Source organism: Centruroides sculpturatus, unplaced genomic scaffold, assembly GCF_000671375.1.
Source record: "Centruroides sculpturatus isolate CEXI.00-Female unplaced genomic scaffold, Cexi_2.0 scaffold1337, whole genome shotgun sequence".
Lineage (NCBI taxonomy): Eukaryota > Metazoa > Arthropoda > Arachnida > Scorpiones > Buthidae > Centruroides > Centruroides sculpturatus.
The window spans coordinates 190120-211038 of record NW_019385460.1 but is presented as its reverse complement, the minus strand read 5'-3'; the positions used below and the strand labels follow the sequence as shown (position 1 = coordinate 211038).

Below are 20919 nucleotides of genomic sequence, written 5' to 3'. Positions count from 1 at the left end.
TAAAATAGTAATGCTATTAAATATAAAGCTTGAACTCCGTTATAAAACTTGTTTAAAATTACCTAATTTTATGGTAATAAAATTAATTAAATGTTTGTTTAGCTCAGACGCCTCACTGGTTTTATGAGTGTTAATTTTTTTGTGTTTCAGTTCACTTCTATTGATGTTTGATGCTTTAGATAGTATTTAGAATTTAATTTTCTAATAACTTATAATCCTAGAAATTTGTAGCTTGGAAAATAATGTCATTTTTAATTTATTACAAAAAAAAATAGCGTTGCCCTTGGCCTCGTGGAAAAGTGTTGGGTGGTTCGAGTGTGCTTAATTATATGCTATACATTAGAGGGAATAGAAGAGACTACGATAATTGGGCTCAACAGGGTATTTATGGTTGGAGTTGGAAGGAAGTACTTCCATACTTTATACGATCCGAAGATAATCGCGATCCAGAAATTGCTTATAATGGTAAGGTGATATTGAAAATTTATGGAAGAAAATCTGAATGAATACTTTTAAAATATTCGAAGTAAACAGAAATACTTACTTTAGTTTATATATCATTAGGTTATCATGGACGAGATGGTCCACTTACAGTTTCTACTCCACCGTTCGTTACAGATTTAACTTTTGCATTTCTTGAAGCTGGAAATCGTTTTGGTTATCGTAATATAGATCTTAATGGTCCTATACAAACAGGTAATACTTTCAGGCTACTCAACTTTTTCATAATAATTAATTAATTTACTTTTGAGTATAATTATCTTAAAAATAATTTTATAGAGAAATTTTATGATTATATTTGCCATATTTTTAGGATAATTTATATTATTGCTATGTTTAGGTTTTGCCATTCCTCAAGGGACAATACGTAGAGGAGCGCGATGTAGCACTGCCAAAGCATTTCTCGAATTAACTAGAGGAAGAAATAATTTACATATTTTAATACATGCATACGTTACTAAAGTACGTTTTATTATAATGTTAAGCAGAATGAATTGTTTAGTGTTAACATTCGTGTTAATGTTACAGATAGGATTTCATAGAGGAAGAGCACACAGTGTACACTTTGATTGGAATCGTAAACATAACATAGTATATGCCAAAAAGGAGATAATTGTTTCAGCAGGTGCCGTTAATACTCCGCAATTGCTCATGCTATCTGGTATAGGGCCTAAAGACGAATTGGAAGCATTGAAAGTGAGTTTAAAAAAATCGTTTTAAATACAATTAAGTCATATAAGTTTTCTGTGTCTCTGTAATAATTTTAATTTATATAATGAACCTATTTCAGATTCCAGTAATAGCGAATTTACCAGTTGGCTATAATTTACAAGATCATGTCGGTGCTGCGGGTCTTCACTTTAAAATAAATGCACCAATTTCTCTTTTGGAACCACGACTTATGTCTATTAAAAATATTGTTAAATATTTTCTTTTTGGTTCTGGTAAGTTTGTATCATAGACCTATATTAATAATATATAGTAAGATTTATAGACTTAATATTATAGGACCGTTAACAAATTTGGGAGGAGTTGATGGTTTGGGATTTATCAATACACGTTATGGTAACGTTACTGACGATTGGCCTGATGTACAAGTCCTTTTTGTCTCTAGCAGTCCAGTTGCAGACGGAGGCGAAACAGTTCGGAAAATTATGGGGATAAGCAATAGAGTAACTCCATTTTAAATTAAAATAAATTTTTCATAACTTTTGTGTGAAATTTTTTAAAAAATGCAAATGTTTTCAGATGTGGTGGCAAGTTTATTACCCATATATTTATGACGATACGTTTACTCTATACCCTCTTTTACTGAGACCCAAGAGCAGAGGGAGAGTAAAATTAAAATCTTCAAATCCCTACGATCGTCCATTGATCGATCCAAGATATTTAACTGATATAGATGATGTTCATACTTTAGTAGAAGGTATAGAGTTAGTTATTTTGATATATATATTTTGTCATTAAAANATTGAAATTTCTCAATCCCTCTTCAGGCTTCCAACATAATAGTCATTTAACTTGTTTTTTTTCTTACAATAACACTGCGGTTGCCTACATCATTTGTATAAGTTATTCATCATCAAGACGTATGGAAAATACTATAAAGTCAGTAGTAAAATTTAAAGGTAAAAAAGATTTCTTGTTAAAAAAAAAAAAAGATTATTAAGTTAACACCGTTATCTTCGGAGTTCGATGATAAATTTATTTTCTTTCGTAGTAAAACAACGACTACTGACGGAAACAAGAAATGGCCATTGTCTGAAGGTTATTTCGTATGCATTTAAAAAAGTTCCCGAAAAATGACGACCGTTTAGAGGTGTCCATTGTTGAGAAGTAACCGTTATTGGAAGTTCGATTCAATATCATAAACATAACTAATGGTTATTATATTCTCCCAATACAAAAGGAAGTAGGCCTACACTGCTAAGCCGAACAAAACACTTAAAATATTTATTTAAAAATTTTAGAATTTTGTTTTGTTAAATTACAATACTATCTTGTTATAGTATTATTATTTTGATGTTATGCCAGTAAACTGGATAAGGGCAACTCGAACAACAGAGAGAGAGTTAATAAAGCATCAAAGGCTAATGGCTGCTTGCATCGGTAGTCATGCATTTTTAAAATGCGATTTTTTAAGCTAACAAAGTTCATTAAAAATGTTCCACGTGGTACAATGAATTATAAAAAAGACTAATTAAAATATATAAAAAATATACACGCTCTTTTTTTTTGTTAATTTAGCTTATACTAACATCGATTTTAAACATAGAAATTAATATAAATTGCACGTTAATACGTACAAAATTAAGTTTATAAAATTTTATTTATTTGTAAAAAAATCTCACTTTTTGAATTGTTAGAAAGTCATAATGTAACATTGATTATAAGTTGACTTATAACTGAATTTTATATACAAAAATCCTTTAATTCGATAAAGAATTTTGAAGTTTTCTTTTCAAAATATTGTAAATTTTTCTACCATTTCTTTAACATATGGGTCAGTCGGTTCATCAAGGTGGAGTTTGAATTAAATAGCGTGAAAATTGATATAGTTTACGAAACAAAATGCTCTTCACGCAGATTTTTCCCCAACTGTTTCATCACTTAACATGAACCTAGAATCTTATAAAGGATAATGCAAAATCTATTACACATTTTATCAAGTTTATTACCATTTTTCGCCTCTTTGTACGTATGGAACATATACAAAGGAAGTTTGCCAATTAAGGATTATTATTTACCTGCCTATGATTACATAATAAGTAAGTTGTATTTATTTATTATTTTCTCAGTTTTAATGTCACTAGGTAATACGTTATAGTTTAAATATTGAGTACGCAACAAAGATTTTTAACAAATTTTATTATCACCTTACGAAAACAGAACAGAAATTTGTAATCATTAAAAGACCCAGCACGATTTAAATAAATAGGCCTCCAAATTAATATTTTAAAAATTTATTTTGATAAGTGGGGTAAATTTATTATATTCATATATACATATATTATCTTTATGGCTTTTACTATTAGCTAGGCCAAGGGTGGGCAACCTTTTTTATAACATGGGCCAGAATCAATTTTACGTTTTTTCCGCGGGCCATAGTAGTTAATTGACACCTTGTGACCTGTAAATTTTTAGTCTGCAAATATGAAATAAATAAATAAANGTGTTTAAGATTCATTTAACAACTATAAATTATATTTTAATCAACTAATAAACAATTTTATATTATAATTTATTTACATTCGGACAAAACTTTAACAATTCTCTGTGTAAAAGTAAAAAAGGAAAATAATCTGAATTTCGATAGTTTTAAGCCCATCAATGGTCGGTGGATAAAACCACTAATGTATGGGCTGGCCACATGGAGTTTTTGGATTTTCTTCACATTTAGCAGCTAAATAGGAGCCAGTGTTTTATAGAAAGTCCTTCTGTAGGGCACCTCCTTGGCAGATTGTCCACGTTTTGCGTTGCCGTATTCCATCAAACAAAACCTTTACGTTTTAAACTATATTTTAATTTTATTCTATTTAAGCTTCTTTGTATTGCTATTAATTTTCGGAAACTATGAATTTTTATTTATCAATTTTACTCCTTCTTTTGACGCGGCAGTATATAATGTTTATGATATTCCAACAAAATATAATATTTTAACGATTAGGAATTTTCATTTTTAATTTAAACCATTATATATTTAGCATTTTATATGCATAAATGCGATAGACTTAATTTAAAATATACAATATTGAAAAGAATTTTCATCAGTCGACAGAATATTTTAATTTCATTTGTCTAGTAACATTCATTATCATCATCATTAAACCTGGGCTCATTGCCCGTTAGTGTCTGATGCCTTTTCCACTAATTTCTTCCATTTCTCTCTATCCATTGCCGATTTTCTCAATTCCTGTACATTCGCTCCACACCACTTCTTCACGTCATCAATCCATTCTCTATATGGTTTGCCTTTTTTGTTCGATCCATCCATAATATCATAAAGTCTTAATTTTTCTATTTTCATTCATTCTTGTGATGTGTCCAAACAGTTGAAGTTTTCGTTGTATAATTTTTTATAAGAGATTCTCTTTCATATATATCCTATTATAAAATTCTTCGTTTGTGACTTTCTGCATCCATCCTATTTGTAAGATCTTTCTGTAACAGTGTCTTTCAAATGCTAATATTTGTCTTATCCATATCTTTTGTTATTACCCATGTCTCACAGGCATACAGCACGCAGGAGAAGATGCAGGTGTTCAATACTTTTAATTTTGTCTGCAAACTAATTGCTTTACTTTTCTAGATTTTGTCCATTGCTTTCAAATTTGTTTTTGCCTTTCTCTCTATTTTCTAATCTCTATTTCTTTTTTGCAATCCAGATTATAGGTTAGTTTTCTTCCTAAATATGTAAAGCTATCCACATTTTCAATTTCTTTCCCATCTACTAGGATGTTTCTTGTCATGTTGTTATCATCAAGTATCATTGTCTTAGTTTTTTTCGCTATTGATAGTCAGTCTACATATATCTTTTTCCTTCTTCATTAATTAAGCAAATGTAATGTTTTCTCTAGTTGTTCTTCACTTTTTTCAATGATAACTATGTCATCTGCAAATCTCACATTATTGAATTTTACACCGTGAACTGATGTTCCCCGAATCTCTTGGTCATCTTATCCATGACTCTTTCTAAGAGGCTTATGAAGATAATTGGGGATGTAGGATTTCCTTGTCTAGTGCTTCTTTTTGGTTTGAACCAGTTTCCTAGCTCCCCAAGCAATTTCACAGCTGTTTCTGCATTTTCATTAATATACCTTAGCAGGTTTATTAGTTTATGATCCACTAGTAACATTGATGACACATTTTATGATAATTTTTGAAAGTTAGCATTGTTTTAAACGTTTTGTTCTTCTAGTATTATTATTTTTTTCAGTACTTTATTGTAAGCATGTAGATATTATTTCGAATAAAGTATTTTTCGGTAATTTTCGTTTTAGAATGAATTAATGTGCATTTCCTGAATTTTAATAATAAATTATTAGTAACACTCTATCATTTGATAGATTTACAATAATTTAGTCGAAAAATTAAGCGTTACATATCTCTTTTTCTTGTTTGTTTTATTAAGTTACGGCAACGCAACACTTGGGCGATCTGCCTAGGGGAATGCCTTCCGGAAGATCTTTCTAAGGGTAACTCGCCTCTATTCAGGCGTTACAGACGTAGAGAAAACCTGGAAAATTCCACGTGACCAGTCCGTTCTGGCGAGGCGTGAACCCGCGACCGAACACCCAGTGTTTAGGGAACAGAACCGCTTGACCACTGGTGGGCCCGCTTCAACTTATAGCTGTTAAATTAATATTTAATTGAAGAATGAATATTTTGAGTTAAAAGCGTATCCTTTCAATATAATTTAACATTGAAAGATCAATTCAATTTAATATACCATTACATATACCTTTATAAGATATTATTTGATTCTTCGACAGAAAAACTTAGTCAATAATACTGTATAATAGAACAATTGGCGATAATTTTTTAAAACCAGCTTACACACAAGTTATCTTCAAATTTGGAAAATTTTATTTAATCCTCTACGAATCCTTTATGACAAGTTGATCTTCGTTAGATTGTACTTTTATTCTGTATAAACGTCACTGAAGACGATCGGCAAGTATATTTGTAAAGGATTAACGAGCAATTTTTTATTGTGACATCGTCACAATGCCGGGCTGCAATTTTTAATCGTATTTTTAAATTTATTTAATTTAAGATATATGCTCTCCACCTCAAATTAGTAGTGGCTTGCCCCTGTATATCATACTTTTCGTGCCGGTCATCTATCTAACACTTTTCAAGGGGAAATTTTTAAATTGAAATAACGTAACTTTAATTTTGGATAAGATGTTCTTATATAGTTAATCAGGGTCGCTTACCCCCAAGGTTTCCATATATGGTCTCCTCCTTCATTTATCTAACTCTGTTCTCGAGATAAAGGAAGGACAGACAGAAAACGAACAACAGTGCGAATTTATAGGTCTACAATTTTTTAAATTGTAGCCTAAATAAAATTTCCAATTTTTGACGGTTTAGTCGATGTTTTGAAACTTAACTTCAGTTCTTTTGCCCTATTAGTTTACCAAGGCATCAGCCATATTGTATAGTATTACATCATCCGCTGATATAAATGAAAAAGGAGTAGTTAACTGCTCAATTTGATATCGGCTATTGCTGTGCTATTTGAGTTTGTGTCGACAATTAACTTTACAGTAAACACAACCAGCGGAGCCCGTAGACTATGGAAAAGGGGGCAGAAACTATAAAAAGAACATCGTACTGTACATTACGCAAGAAGCTTCGAACTCTATTATTCAACGTCAGATCAGCGCTCTCACAAGGTGGTACCGGTTGCACTCTGGACTAACTTGGCCTCGAAAATAAGAAATGGGGTTTTGATCAACATTCGACGAAGTTGAATGAGTCAATGGACAATATCTTTCATTAGTTTCTTTTATATTTGCAGAATAGGCTAGAAGTCACGAATTTTCTATTGTTTGGGACTCCTTGGAATTAGAAAAAAAACCTGAGACGAAATGGGACATGTGCCACAAGTGCCCCAATATACGGATGTCTCAGTATTTGAATTTACGCTAGAAAGAAGAAATTCATTGACGTTTTACACAACGATGGTCTGAATATGACTGAGCTGTTCTCGTTCCACTGTTAATATAAAGGAATTCCTTCAGTGATGATTTTAAGTGAAATCAATAGCGTTGGAACGTTTTATTTCGTGGATGACACACTGAATGCAAATCAGTATGAAACTGTTGTTACACTTTATATCGTCACCATAGCCAGAGATACAATTGGATTGGAGCCATACATTTTCCAACAAGATTTTACATCCTGCCAGATATGTACACAGCGAATTGTACATTTCTGATTTTAATGATTTTTAATATCTTTAAAATATTAAACGATTATCGATATTTCGTTCTTCCAGATGCAAAAACAGTTTTCAGAACTGGGAATAAAAATGCTAAATTATGATGGGAATCTCAGCCCAACTAAAAACATTAGTATATACAATGTATTCATGAGAATTTTGTCTAATTTTTTTATTTACTGTTCTTCAGTATATCAAAACAAGTTTCGGAATTTTAAACATCGTATTATATATGTCTGTCATATAAAATACATTGCAGTTTTTATTTTTTTTCTAAATTTATCACTTCTTATCACTAATACATTATCCCCATCATAGGTTACACAGCATTATGCATTATTAACATTCTGCTGATTCATATAAACTCAGAAGGGGTGCAATACTTTAGAACACTAATGTATATTTTTACATAATAACCTAAGAGACTAATTTCCTACAGAAATTAGTCTCTTAGGTTATTATTTAGCTTATGGTTAGTTTATAGATTGTGAATTGTTTCCCTTTTACTGATTCTCTGCTTGAAAGTTGCTGTAGAAAACTAAGTAAACACGAAAATGGTGTTTACTAGTTTCTGTTTTGAATTGAACTTGTTTAATAAAATAGTAATGCTATTAAATATAAAGCTTGAACTCCGTTATAAAACTTGTTTAAAATTACCTAATTTTATGGTAATAAAATTAATTAAATGTTTGTTTAGCTCAGACGCCTCACTGGTTTTATGAGTGTTAATTTTTTTGTGTTTCAGTTCACTTCTATTGATGTTTGATGCTTTAGATAGTATTTAGAATTTAATTTTCTAATAACTTATAATCCTAGAAATTTGTAGCTTGGAAAATAATGTCATTTTTAATTTATTACAAAAAAAAATAGCGTTGCCCTTGGCCTCGTGGAAAAGTGTTGGGTGGTTCGAGTGTGCTTAATTATATGCTATACATTAGAGGGAATAGAAGAGACTACGATAATTGGGCTCAACAGGGTATTTATGGTTGGAGTTGGAAGGAAGTACTTCCATACTTTATACGATCCGAAGATAATCGCGATCCAGAAATTGCTTATAATGGTAAGGTGATATTGAAAATTTATGGAAGAAAATCTGAATGAATACTTTTAAAATATTCGAAGTAAACAGAAATACTTACTTTAGTTTATATATCATTAGGTTATCATGGACGAGATGGTCCACTTACAGTTTCTACTCCACCGTTCGTTACAGATTTAACTTTTGCATTTCTTGAAGCTGGAAATCGTTTTGGTTATCGTAATATAGATCTTAATGGTCCTATACAAACAGGTAATACTTTCAGGCTACTCAACTTTTTCATAATAATTAATTAATTTACTTTTGAGTATAATTATCTTAAAAATAATTTTATAGAGAAATTTTATGATTATATTTGCCATATTTTTAGGATAATTTATATTATTGCTATGTTTAGGTTTTGCCATTCCTCAAGGGACAATACGTAGAGGAGCGCGATGTAGCACTGCCAAAGCATTTCTCGAATTAACTAGAGGAAGAAATAATTTACATATTTTAATACATGCATACGTTACTAAAGTACGTTTTATTATAATGTTAAGCAGAATGAATTGTTTAGTGTTAACATTCGTGTTAATGTTACAGATAGGATTTCATAGAGGAAGAGCACACAGTGTACACTTTGATTGGAATCGTAAACATAACATAGTATATGCCAAAAAGGAGATAATTGTTTCAGCAGGTGCCGTTAATACTCCGCAATTGCTCATGCTATCTGGTATAGGGCCTAAAGACGAATTGGAAGCATTGAAAGTGAGTTTAAAAAAATCGTTTTAAATACAATTAAGTCATATAAGTTTTCTGTGTCTCTGTAATAATTTTAATTTATATAATGAACCTATTTCAGATTCCAGTAATAGCGAATTTACCAGTTGGCTATAATTTACAAGATCATGTCGGTGCTGCGGGTCTTCACTTTAAAATAAATGCACCAATTTCTCTTTTGGAACCACGACTTATGTCTATTAAAAATATTGTTAAATATTTTCTTTTTGGTTCTGGTAAGTTTGTATCATAGACCTATATTAATAATATATAGTAAGATTTATAGACTTAATATTATAGGACCGTTAACAAATTTGGGAGGAGTTGATGGTTTGGGATTTATCAATACACGTTATGGTAACGTTACTGACGATTGGCCTGATGTACAAGTCCTTTTTGTCTCTAGCAGTCCAGTTGCAGACGGAGGCGAAACAGTTCGGAAAATTATGGGGATAAGCAATAGAGTAACTCCATTTTAAATTAAAATAAATTTTTCATAACTTTTGTGTGAAATTTTTTAAAAAATGCAAATGTTTTCAGATGTGGTGGCAAGTTTATTACCCATATATTTATGACGATACGTTTACTCTATACCCTCTTTTACTGAGACCCAAGAGTAGAGGGAGAGTAAAATTAAAATCTTCAAATCCCTACGATCGTCCATTGATCGATCCAAGATATTTAACTGATATAGATGATGTTCATACTTTAGTAGAAGGTATAGAGTTAGTTATTTTGATATATATATTTTGTCATTAAAAAATATATATATATATAATTTTATTAATCCTTCTGCTTTAGCTATGAAGATATGTTTTTCATTAGCTATATCTGCTCCATTTAGAAAGTTTGGCGTTAAACCTTTTAAGACCATTTTTCCAGGATGTGAAAAATATGATCAGTGGACAGATAAATACTTCGAATGTGTAGCTAGAACTTTCACTATAACTATATATCATCCAGTTGGAACGTGCAAAATGGGTCCTTCTTGGGATACAAGTGCAGTAGTCGATCCAAAACTCAGGTGAGAATACTTAAATGTTTCGTTTATTCATTTTATTCAATTTAGCTAAAATATATAATTTTTAGGGTACGTCACGTTCGTAGTTTACGTGTTGTTGACGCTTCTGTTATGCCAACTATTGTTTCTGGAAACACCAATGCTCCTACCATTATGATTGCAGAAAAAGCTGCTGACTTGATCCGAAGAAGTATTACGTATCACTGATGCCAAAAATTTTGCTACGTGCCATAAAGAATTGTAAGAAACCTTAAAAATGTATTGATAGTTTAAATATTCAAATTATAATTCTGTCACGATATGTTTATGGTATTTCTTTTTGTAAGATAGTAACGGGTGTTCTCTTTAAATGGATATAGGTTAGAGCATTATGATTTATGCTTCATGAATAATTCTAACAAGAACGAATACAAAAATTAAAATGATAAAAGTAATGTTTTATGGAAAAATTTTTAGTATTAAACATTTTCTGTATCTGAATGAATTAGTATGTATTGTGATTGTTCCAGTTCAATATTTTTCAAATAATGTATTATTGAGTTATTCATTTAGCATTATATATTAATTAATAATCAAATATGAAATGAAACAAGAGAAGAGTTTGTAAACCATGTTTTTATTTCTAACCTAGACATATTTATGAGCATCTAAAACAACTACTGATAGAAAAAAGCTACTTTTAATGATCAAGGCTTGTAACTACAGCAATAATTTGTGAATATAATTATGAATATTCAGTTTTAAGTAAAATGCGAAGAATAATAATTCTAGTTTAAATAAAAATCAAATTTCCATACTGATGTATATTTATAAAAATCAATCATAACTCTTTTGTTGAAGACATCAACAATAAAATCATCACTAACGATCCGTCATTCTTTTTAGTTCCGCCATCTTCATGCTACGTACACACGAGTCTCATCAATCAGGTCAAAGGATCCATGTTTCGTTGCACCGCATTGATTACAATAGTTTTTGTAAGGGATTCCATTAGAGAATGAAACTGTACTCTTATTAATTTATTTTAAAAAATAAATTCAAGATATTTTATATGTTTACGACTTTACTTTTTTTTTAAATTTAAATATGAAAGAAAAACTAATCTCTAAAATATTATTGGCACAACAATTTATTTACAATAAGTTAAAACAATATCATAAGAATATGAAAAAATGACAAGTACATAAAACTGACTTATGTTGACCCGTATAAGTAAAGAAGTTTAACAGGAAGACATTATTTTTTCGACTTTCCTCTTGCTGCATGTTCACTAGAACAAGTCTCCGGATTCCAAACAAGGTTACTGTTTCACACAATTTTTTAAAACATCTTCCATTATTATTTCACTTTCCATACAGGGAATTCATACTCCGAATCATATCTGAAGCCTTCTCTGCTATCATGATGACAGGAGCGTTAGTATTTCCGGAAACGATTTCGGGCATTATAGACGCATCAATCACTCTTAGACCTTGCACACCTTTCACTCTGCAATCAGACGTTAAAGATCATTAAACTGTTAATGACCTCTTATGGGACAAAACAGAGGATATAACAAACAATGCCAAAGGTAAGACGGGTTAAGGTTTAAAATTAAGGTCAGACTGAATGATGAGCAATATTTGAAAGAACAAACAAAGTAAAACTTGAAATTTACGTAAGTAGGCCTGATGTTTAATATCATGCACAGAGGTATAGAGACCATTTAGACAAGGAATTTAAGCGAATTAAATAAAGTAGGATTTATAATAATTATTTTTAATCTAAAAATAAGAACATATGCTTAAATAATTTTATATAAAATTTATAATTTTTGAATGTCTTAAAGTAAAATTTTTAAACAGTAAAATAATTTATAACAACGATTAAAAAAAAAGCAGAAATTAATCAATAAATATTATAAGACGAAAGTAAAAGAGTAATAATGAAATTTAAAACAATGCATGACCTAATATTTACCTGAGAAAAGGGTCTACAACAGCTGTGGGATCATCGGGTGCTCCCATCTTACACGTTCCTACAGGATGATACAGTGTACACGTGAAGGAACGTGACACACATGCCAAATAGGGATCTGACCACATCTCATAATGTTCGCATCCTGGAAAAGGTACGGGAAATGGGCGTGCTCCGTATTTCTTGAAAGGAGGCGATAGAGAAAGGGCAATGCAAATTTTCAAAGCTATAAAAATGCTTTAATGAGGTCAATGCGAAACACGTAATAATTAAAAATTTATTTTTAGTTAGCTCTAATTTTTTTTATGGCAAAATGAAAGGCGTGAAAAGGATTCGTTCTTACCATCAACCATTGTTGCAATGTCGTAAGGATGAGTCAGATATCTCGGTTGTATAATGGGAGGGACGTAAGGACTCGCAGATCGAAGCTTAATGTATCCTCTACTTTTAGGGCGAAGCATTACAGGAAGTAAGGAGAATGAATCGCGATAGGAAAAAGGTTCATACATTTTTTTCCAGACCTGAAATACGATAAATAATTACTAAATATAATTAACGATTCGTAAAATTATAAAATACATACTTCATCTTTTAGTCCCAAAATATGGCGAAACGCTTGTCCCGCATCTGATGATGGGGAACCACTAGTGAAGTGTATCTCGAAATCAGGAGCGTCATTGCTTTGATTGACATACTTTGTTTTAATAAATCCCAGACCTTCTACTCCACCCAGTACGGCCCACGGACCTGAAACCATAACTTTTAAGTCATTGTTTTGCTTTGATAGATTTTTCTTTGATCGCAATTTTTTATTTTAATGTTAATGGTCAATACACTGTATAATATATATAATTAAATCTACGTAAATATAGAAAAAAAACATGAGAGAGAACATCATACAAACTTTTTAATTAAATTAAATGAATATAATTTAAAATAAAGTTAACCAAAGCTTCTCAATAGTTCATAATATTAATATTCATTTACTCTGAAAATAAGTACATTACGATTTACTATAAATCGTCCACATTGAGAGAATTAAATTGTTGGAACTCACACAAGTGCAGTTTATTAAAAATAACTCTTCATTACCTATGGGGGTGGTCACCTCTTGCTAATTATGGCAGTACCGTGTACCAAATAAAAAATAAATAAATAAAACAAGCGTTATAAAAATGCTTACCTAATCCAGCGATACTAAATTTCACAAAATTACGAAACGTCCTTAATCGATCACCAGTTAAAGTTATTGGCTTGTCAACTAGAAAATGTATTCCTTGTGGATAAATATGGTCCTGAAGGTTTAATCCTACAGGCAAGTCAGCTATGACTGGAATCTGTAAAAAAAAGTCACTTGAACAAATTTTTATTAAATATAAAAGTTCAGAAGGAATTTTCCTCCTGAGAAATCCTTTCACCTATTTTTAGAGATCACGTTTGATAATGACCTGGAAACCAAAGTTGAATTTAGGTTTTTATTATTATTATTATTGATTTAACTCTCTCGGGTCATTAGTAATTAAACTCACAATGTGTAATTCTTTAACTGTTGTCGTGAGTTTTTTGATACGGTCGAATAGAATCGTGTCAAGTATCTCTAATTACACTGATAAATTTTGTTTTAGGTCAGTACAAAGTTAGTAAAATTACTAATTGATAAAATATATATCTTACCCCGTGTTTGAGCAACTCTTCTTTAGGACCGATGCCTGATAACATTAACAATTGAGGAGAATTGACAGCCCCCGCTGATACTATAATTTCTTTTCTAGCTTTCACTGTATGGATATATCCCAATCTATCAAATTGTACAGCTCTAGCCCTCTTTGTATGATCAAACAATATCTATAAAAACATTAATATACATTTACATTAACAATACAAAATATCATAAATAAGTTAAATGTTTTTTTTATCTGCCAAACTTAAGCTTGATATAGCCTATATATAGTTTCAATTCCCTCTCAACTATCAATCATTATAAATCTCTGCTTATTCTTAAACTACATTGTACAGTACTTTAATAGTAAGGATTTCAGCATCATTTCTTTTATTATTATATTTTTAAAAACAAAAAGAATGCTTATGTAATAAAATTAAATAAAATTATACTTATGTTTTAAAATTCTCCTAACAAAAATTTTCTATTGAAGTATAAGTATAATATATCACTGGCTGAAATGTGAAGCGTATTTATCAATTTAAGCCATATTATTATATTACATCTGTTAAAATTTCGAACTTTTGAGAGTATGGACAACACTAGTTATGTCATTAAGAACAATTAAATTCATTAGAAAAAGTTGTATGAACTGTACGAAAAGTTTTTAATTTACAGTGAAAATAAACATTGTAAGCTTAATACAATAAAAAGTTATAGAAATTGATAAACAGTTTGATTTATGAGTAATTTAGCATTTTAAAATATTTATATTGATTTAAAATGTATCAATGTAAGATAATAATTAATCTGACAGCTAAACTGTTAAGCATCGATGGTATATTTTTAAAGTGGATTTTATAAAAAGCAGAATTCCATACTTTAATACATATTGGCTCATAAAAAATCGAAGAAATTTAAATATATATATATATATATTAAAAGTATAAACTTCAAAAAAAAGCTTACAATTAATATTAGTTTACATTCCTATACGTCAGAATTATGAGAAGCTCAACAATTTGTTGCAATAAATTGTCGCGTTAATAGACAGATAAAAAATTTGACTAGATGTAATGAAACTATTTTTCTAATTATAATATTATAGCTTCTTGTTTCTTAATTATCTCAATAACAATGCTACATTTTTCTGTCTTAATATAAAGTAACTTTATTTATTTATTGATTTATTGTACTTGCAACTAGTAACGTCCAACAGGACAAGTAAATATCCCTAAAACAAATCTAAAACAAAAAAAAAGGGAATAGAAATTACATAAACATATCCTGCACGAACAGGCAAAAAACAATAAAAAAAAACATAAAAGTATTCAAGTAGAATACATTAAAAATCATTCAATTAAAGTACGTTAAATAATGTTAACTTAAAAAACAATAAAACATTCGATTAGAGTACTTTAAAATTATAGAATCATTTCGACTTAAAAATTTGTGCGTGATTTTGTTTTATGCAAATTTCCATAACAGAAAGCATTATATAGTATTTTCTACTTCCTTTTTCTCTTCCTCTTACTACAATAGATTTCAATGTTCATTGTTCTATGTATGCAAAACTAGCTTTGTAATGTTAATGTTCTAATTCTGATAGTTTTCTTAAAATCCTTAAAAAAATCGAGCAACGAATACAATCACTTTATTTCTATTAACTTCCTCCCACCCTTTACAGATGGGAGGAAGAATTACTTGCCCTAGAATTTCAGTTTAGTTTTTGAATGTTATCATCACAACAATAGAATTTATTATTATTTCTGCGTGTATATTTTATTCTAAAAATAACAAATATTTGAATCTGGATCAGGATAATAGAAAAGTTAATTTTTAAATAGTAATCTAAAATAAATGAAGCTGAACGAATATTTTTTCATAAATGATGAAAATAGACTTCCAATAGACTTCTCTATCATCATAAAAAAACAGAATTTCAGGGAAATATTATTTATATGAGTAAATAAAGTCAAATTTATGCTTCATTAATTCATGCTTTGCACGACATTAAAATTTTATTACAAAAGAATAAAACTATAAACATTACAAAAACCTTAATTTTTACCTTCAAAACGTAAGCCAATATTACAATATGTAAATTTCTTCTATGTTTAGCAGGTTGAAGAAATGCTTTACTAGTGCTACATCTTGCTCCTCTACGTATTGTACCTTGAGGAATTGTAAACCCTAAAAAGAATTATTACTTTTTAATATCCTAATTTTATTATTTTGCGAATATAATAGGCACTTACCGGCTTGAATTGCTCCATTGATATCGACATTCGGATATCCCAAATATTTACCAGATGCTACAAAGGCGTGTGCTAAAGGTGTAGCGAAACTCGGAGAGGATACTGTCAGATATCCTCCAGTATTATGAAATCCTGATCGAACGAAATGAATTATTCATGAATTTATAAATTACAGAAGAAAATATTTAAATTATAGAATATAAAATTAAGTGTATTTAGTATTAATAAGTGAAGTGAACCGAATATACAAGTACTGTATATACATTCGAAGAAAACAATGGATTTTCTTTTAAAGCTGTTATCATCGAATAGAATATCATTTGAAATTTTTCAGGTCATAATAATATAGACGTGAGAATGTCTTAAATTTTATAAATTTAATAGTTTCAAGTTAATAGAAAAATTCAATTTGTTCCGAATAAAATTGATGCGCAGCAATTGACTGAGTGACACGATTGTTTAGTCAAGTATACCTACTTTGCATCATTCAGTAAATACTTAATGAACCTGAAAATAATGTGAAATGTCAGTATACGTTTATTTTTATCAAATTTAATCTAGTATACATATTAAAAATAATATAATATTGTGTCATAATTGAAATGGCAATGAACTATTTATCATATTATCAGTTTCTTTATCTCAAATACATAAATAAGGAACAAAAATAAATACAAAAACTATTAAAGAAAGTTATTCGCATTAACTTGATTACAATGTGGAAATATCTGGCATTGACATGTTATCACTAATTACTATTATAACAACAGATAAAACAATATCCTATGTAATTATTTTTCTTAATAATTAAGTTTATGTAGTTAAAAATATATATTATTAAACGGATAAAAGTATCAATTTAATTTTTAAATTATATTTTATAGTAGAATATACAGTAGTTATGTTATTCAAATTCCATTTAAATTGGATAACTGACACAGTTATCCAATTTAAATAGAATACATTATTAACTTACGAAAAATATATGATAATGTGTAAATGACATAGAATTTTTTAAATTAAGATTGCGACTGTTAGAAAATGTTAAAAACAGGAAATTATATAGTTTAATAGGATGATAGTAAGACATTGAATTTGCTCCTGTTTACAATATCATTTATTTTTTATTATCCGGATACTATAACTTATTATGATGATATCAAACTATTTTATTGTCCAAGGTGATTTAATGTTTCTTTCTTTACTTAATGATATGATATGCTATTGAAATATATTTGTCTATTCAAGCATAACACCCACCATTAAAAGCCAGGCTGGGATCACGATTATCTTCGGATTTCAAGAAATAAGGAAAGACTTCGTTCCAACTCCAACCGTAACACCCTTTTCTTGCCCAATTGTCGTAATCCCTCTTGTTCCCTCGGACATATAACATGTAATTCAATACGCTGGAACCACCTAAAATTTTTCCTCTCGGCCATTTTGAACGCTGATGAAATTTATCAAAAATTTTGTTAATTCAATTACCAAAAAAGTAAATTAATGAAATCTTAAATAGTTTTAATATTCTACAGAAGTGTTCTTATTATAATATTTCTTTTGTATGCGAACGTGAATAACTTATTGCATAATTAAGAATTGGGTATGTCAACTGTTGATTAAGAAATTGGTAGCACACGATATTAATTTATAATTATTTGTTTTGATTATATGTTTTAAAATAGATTTATTAAGAATTTCAAATTCACAGTTTAGATTCATTTATAGAAATATCATAAATGTATTTTGATAAACCTTATCATGATGTATTATACTGCTCCATGACGAAGACTATCCCCCAAAAATTGAAAATCTTGCTACCTAATTAGTACTATTAGTATGAAAAATGTTCTGTAATTAATTACAGAACATTTTTCATATTAATAAATTAATAATATAGGGCCTTTATGCTTGGGGTGGAAGCATAAAGGCTTTAACTCTATATATATTTTTGGAAATAGAGTCTTTTGTCTTGTGGTGGAAGCATTTATTCCTTCTGTTACGGACTATCTTTTAGAAAATCTCAAAATCATTGTTTTGATCGATGACAAATATCATAGATACTCGATAAAAATTGCTCTTGAATCTTTTGTTTAATAATCTTTAAACTTTTGCCAATAAATCTTAAAAACAATTGAATTAATAAGTGAATTGTTAGATCGATAAAATATTTTATACCCTTCCTTTCAGTCCAAAACACGAAGCTTCTTGAGGTTCAGTTTCGTAAGCCCAATCAATTGGGCTTAATTGTAACGTTGGTGCAGATAGAGGTACATCAGTAGCACTGTTTTCAAGACCACCCGCTTCTAAAAGTAAAACCGTTACTGACGGATCTTCTGATAACCTACTTGCCATAACAGCACCAGCTGATCCTCCTCCAACTACAAATTTAAAGAATTAATTAGAAAATTGTTTAATATTTATGTGAGAAAATTTCACAGTTTGTAAGGCGACACAGAAAATATCGTTTATATTGTTTTTATACTCTTAAATTTAACAAATTAACTCGATAAACTAATTAATTTTCGAAGAATTTGTAATAATTCTTACGTATTATGATTATAATATATGATATTCTAGACTACGTATAGTGTCTCATTGCCGCAAGAGTATTGCAAATCAGGTAAGGTCGGGGTTAAAAGGTTATCACGAAAACCGGATGACCTGCTCTCTGAGGAAAACAGCTGTAAGCCTTCATATTACATTCAGAATAAAGTTAGAAAAGATATGAAATGCTTTTTTCTCTAAAACAAATTAAATATTTCTTGTTAAACACTAAATTAATACGAAATTAATCATCATAAGTATTTAAAAAGGGATTAAAATTCGGTTTTCTAAATTGTTTAAATTACAAAAAATCTTTATTTATTACAACTGATGCTACTTACTACTATTACTATTACTTTAACCTGCTAATTACTTTAAAATTTTAGAAAATTATACGAAATTTTAAATTTAAATGTAAATATGCGTGATAAATGTTTAATAATACTTAAATTTTATACAGTTTATTACATTTTATTTTAAGTATACAAATATTTATATATACTTTCAATATATCTTTAAAATAAAATAAATAACTGTATTTAAAACTGCTTTTTTTTTCATTATATTTCATTATATATTTTGAACTTTGACACTTATATACATTATTGTACAGGATTAAAATAAAAGATAAGGAAAATAAATATGATAAAAAAAATCTAACTAATGTTATGTAATGTTAGTCACGTGTTTTGTTATCAGCTAAATTTAGCATATCCTCTTATATTTATTCTCTTATTTACTTTAACTATAGCCTAATTTATTTTCTTTAAATAAACAAACATTATTATTCAATACATAATATATATATTATATATAATTATAGAGATTTATATAAAATTTTAGTTCTCATCTTATTATTAACTGAGCATTATCCCTTTGTAGTATATTATCATCAATTTAACAATTATGTAAATAATTGATGATAATATCAAAATTAACATAATTTATTGACTTTTAATTGAATTTAATATATTTTTCTTCAATTTTTATAATTATTAATTGATGATAGTATATTATAAAATGATGTAATTCAATTAAGAGTCAATAAATTCGAAAAAAGAAGTGAAATTATGGAAAAAAAATTGTTAAAGTAAATAAATTTAAACTGTTTTGTGAATTTGTTCTGTATAAATAAGTAAATTTAAGTTTGTTTCTATACAAGTATAAACAGTTTTTATTAATCAATTTTAAATGTGCAATATCATTTAGTAAACTAAACTTCAATAAACAATGCTTCAAAATAAAATGTTTTACAGGGATTCCTTACAAAAAATCCTTTTAAAGGGTTTAAATAGATTTATACAATTGTAAATTCTATTGCAAAAGCTTTTTACAATAATTTATTTCAAACTTTTTTTAAATAAATTTTTAACTAAAAACTTCTTACAATTAAAAAAAATTAAAAATTAAAAATTCAATTAAAAACCAAATACAATTTACAAATTAAAAATTAATGAAATTTTAAGTACAATAACAGAGTTTTTTTAATCCTAAAAAAATATATATATATATATTTTCCTTTAAAATAGAATTTATCTTGAATTTTTCCGTTTTTTTATGTGTGTTATAATAATTTTATCAATTAAAACTTAAGTTTTTAGAATCTTTTATCTTAAAAGATGTATACATGTTTCATATAGGCCTATACACTTCATAATCTATTTTCTTATTCTCAAAATCAATATAATTCCTTTCGTACACATGTCTGTTTAAGAAAGTAATTACATTAATTTACCCATTTTATTCTATGAAATGTTACAGATCATTAAAGATAATTATTACTCATATTAAAACGCCTCTTTTTTAAAATTTTTAGCAATGAAAGTAATGTTTACTCACCGATGATGTAATCATATTCTTGACTAAAGCGATCGGTTGTGAGAGGAACTAAGAAATCCGTCAGTTTAAAGTATACGTAAACAGAAAAGGGCACAAGAGCCGGTAGAAGAGGAACTAAGTCAGTCATTTCTGTCTAGTTGTATTAACCTTTTAAAAGTCGCCACTTTTATGGGACGAGCGTCACGTGACACTCACACGTGAATACCTGCACTTCACCTAAATCTGACCAACCGTTCCTTTTGGACGGAATTTTCTTGATAACATCCCACAAACAGGGTTTACTTTTTACTATATTATTATTATGTAACCGAATTTAACTATTTAATTCGAACATATTGTAATTACGTTGAAAAATCCCAGTTTCAAACTTTTAAATATTTATTT

General features: G+C 28.7%; 2 protein-coding genes across 2 annotated transcripts; one reads left to right on the top strand and one right to left on the bottom strand.

Moving 5' to 3' along the window:
- The first annotated feature begins 329 nt into the window (after positions 1-329).
- LOC111639221 (glucose dehydrogenase [FAD, quinone]-like) lies at positions 330-10482 on the top strand. Its single transcript, XM_023385019.1, has 17 exons — positions 330-465; positions 565-696; positions 842-963; positions 1030-1197; positions 1292-1445; positions 1510-1673; positions 1750-1927; positions 1998-2116; positions 8321-8498; positions 8598-8741; positions 8887-9030; positions 9091-9242; positions 9337-9498; positions 9533-9718; positions 9795-9972; positions 10056-10278; positions 10344-10482. The coding sequence occupies exons 1-17, from the start codon at positions 330-332 to the stop codon at positions 10480-10482; spliced, it is 2679 nt and encodes an 892-aa protein (XP_023240787.1).
- Positions 10483-11618: 1136 nt separating this feature from the next.
- Positions 11619-20662, bottom strand: LOC111639216 (glucose dehydrogenase [FAD, quinone]-like). The gene is made up of 11 exons (XM_023385014.1): positions 20536-20662; positions 18328-18530; positions 17410-17599; positions 16150-16281; positions 15963-16084; positions 13906-14076; positions 13415-13568; positions 12815-12978; positions 12575-12752; positions 12235-12457; positions 11619-11763 (listed from the first exon to the last, which is right to left on the bottom strand). The coding sequence occupies exons 1-11, from the start codon at positions 20660-20662 to the stop codon at positions 11619-11621; spliced, it is 1809 nt and encodes a 602-aa protein (XP_023240782.1).
- Positions 20663-20919: the final 257 nt, after the last annotated feature.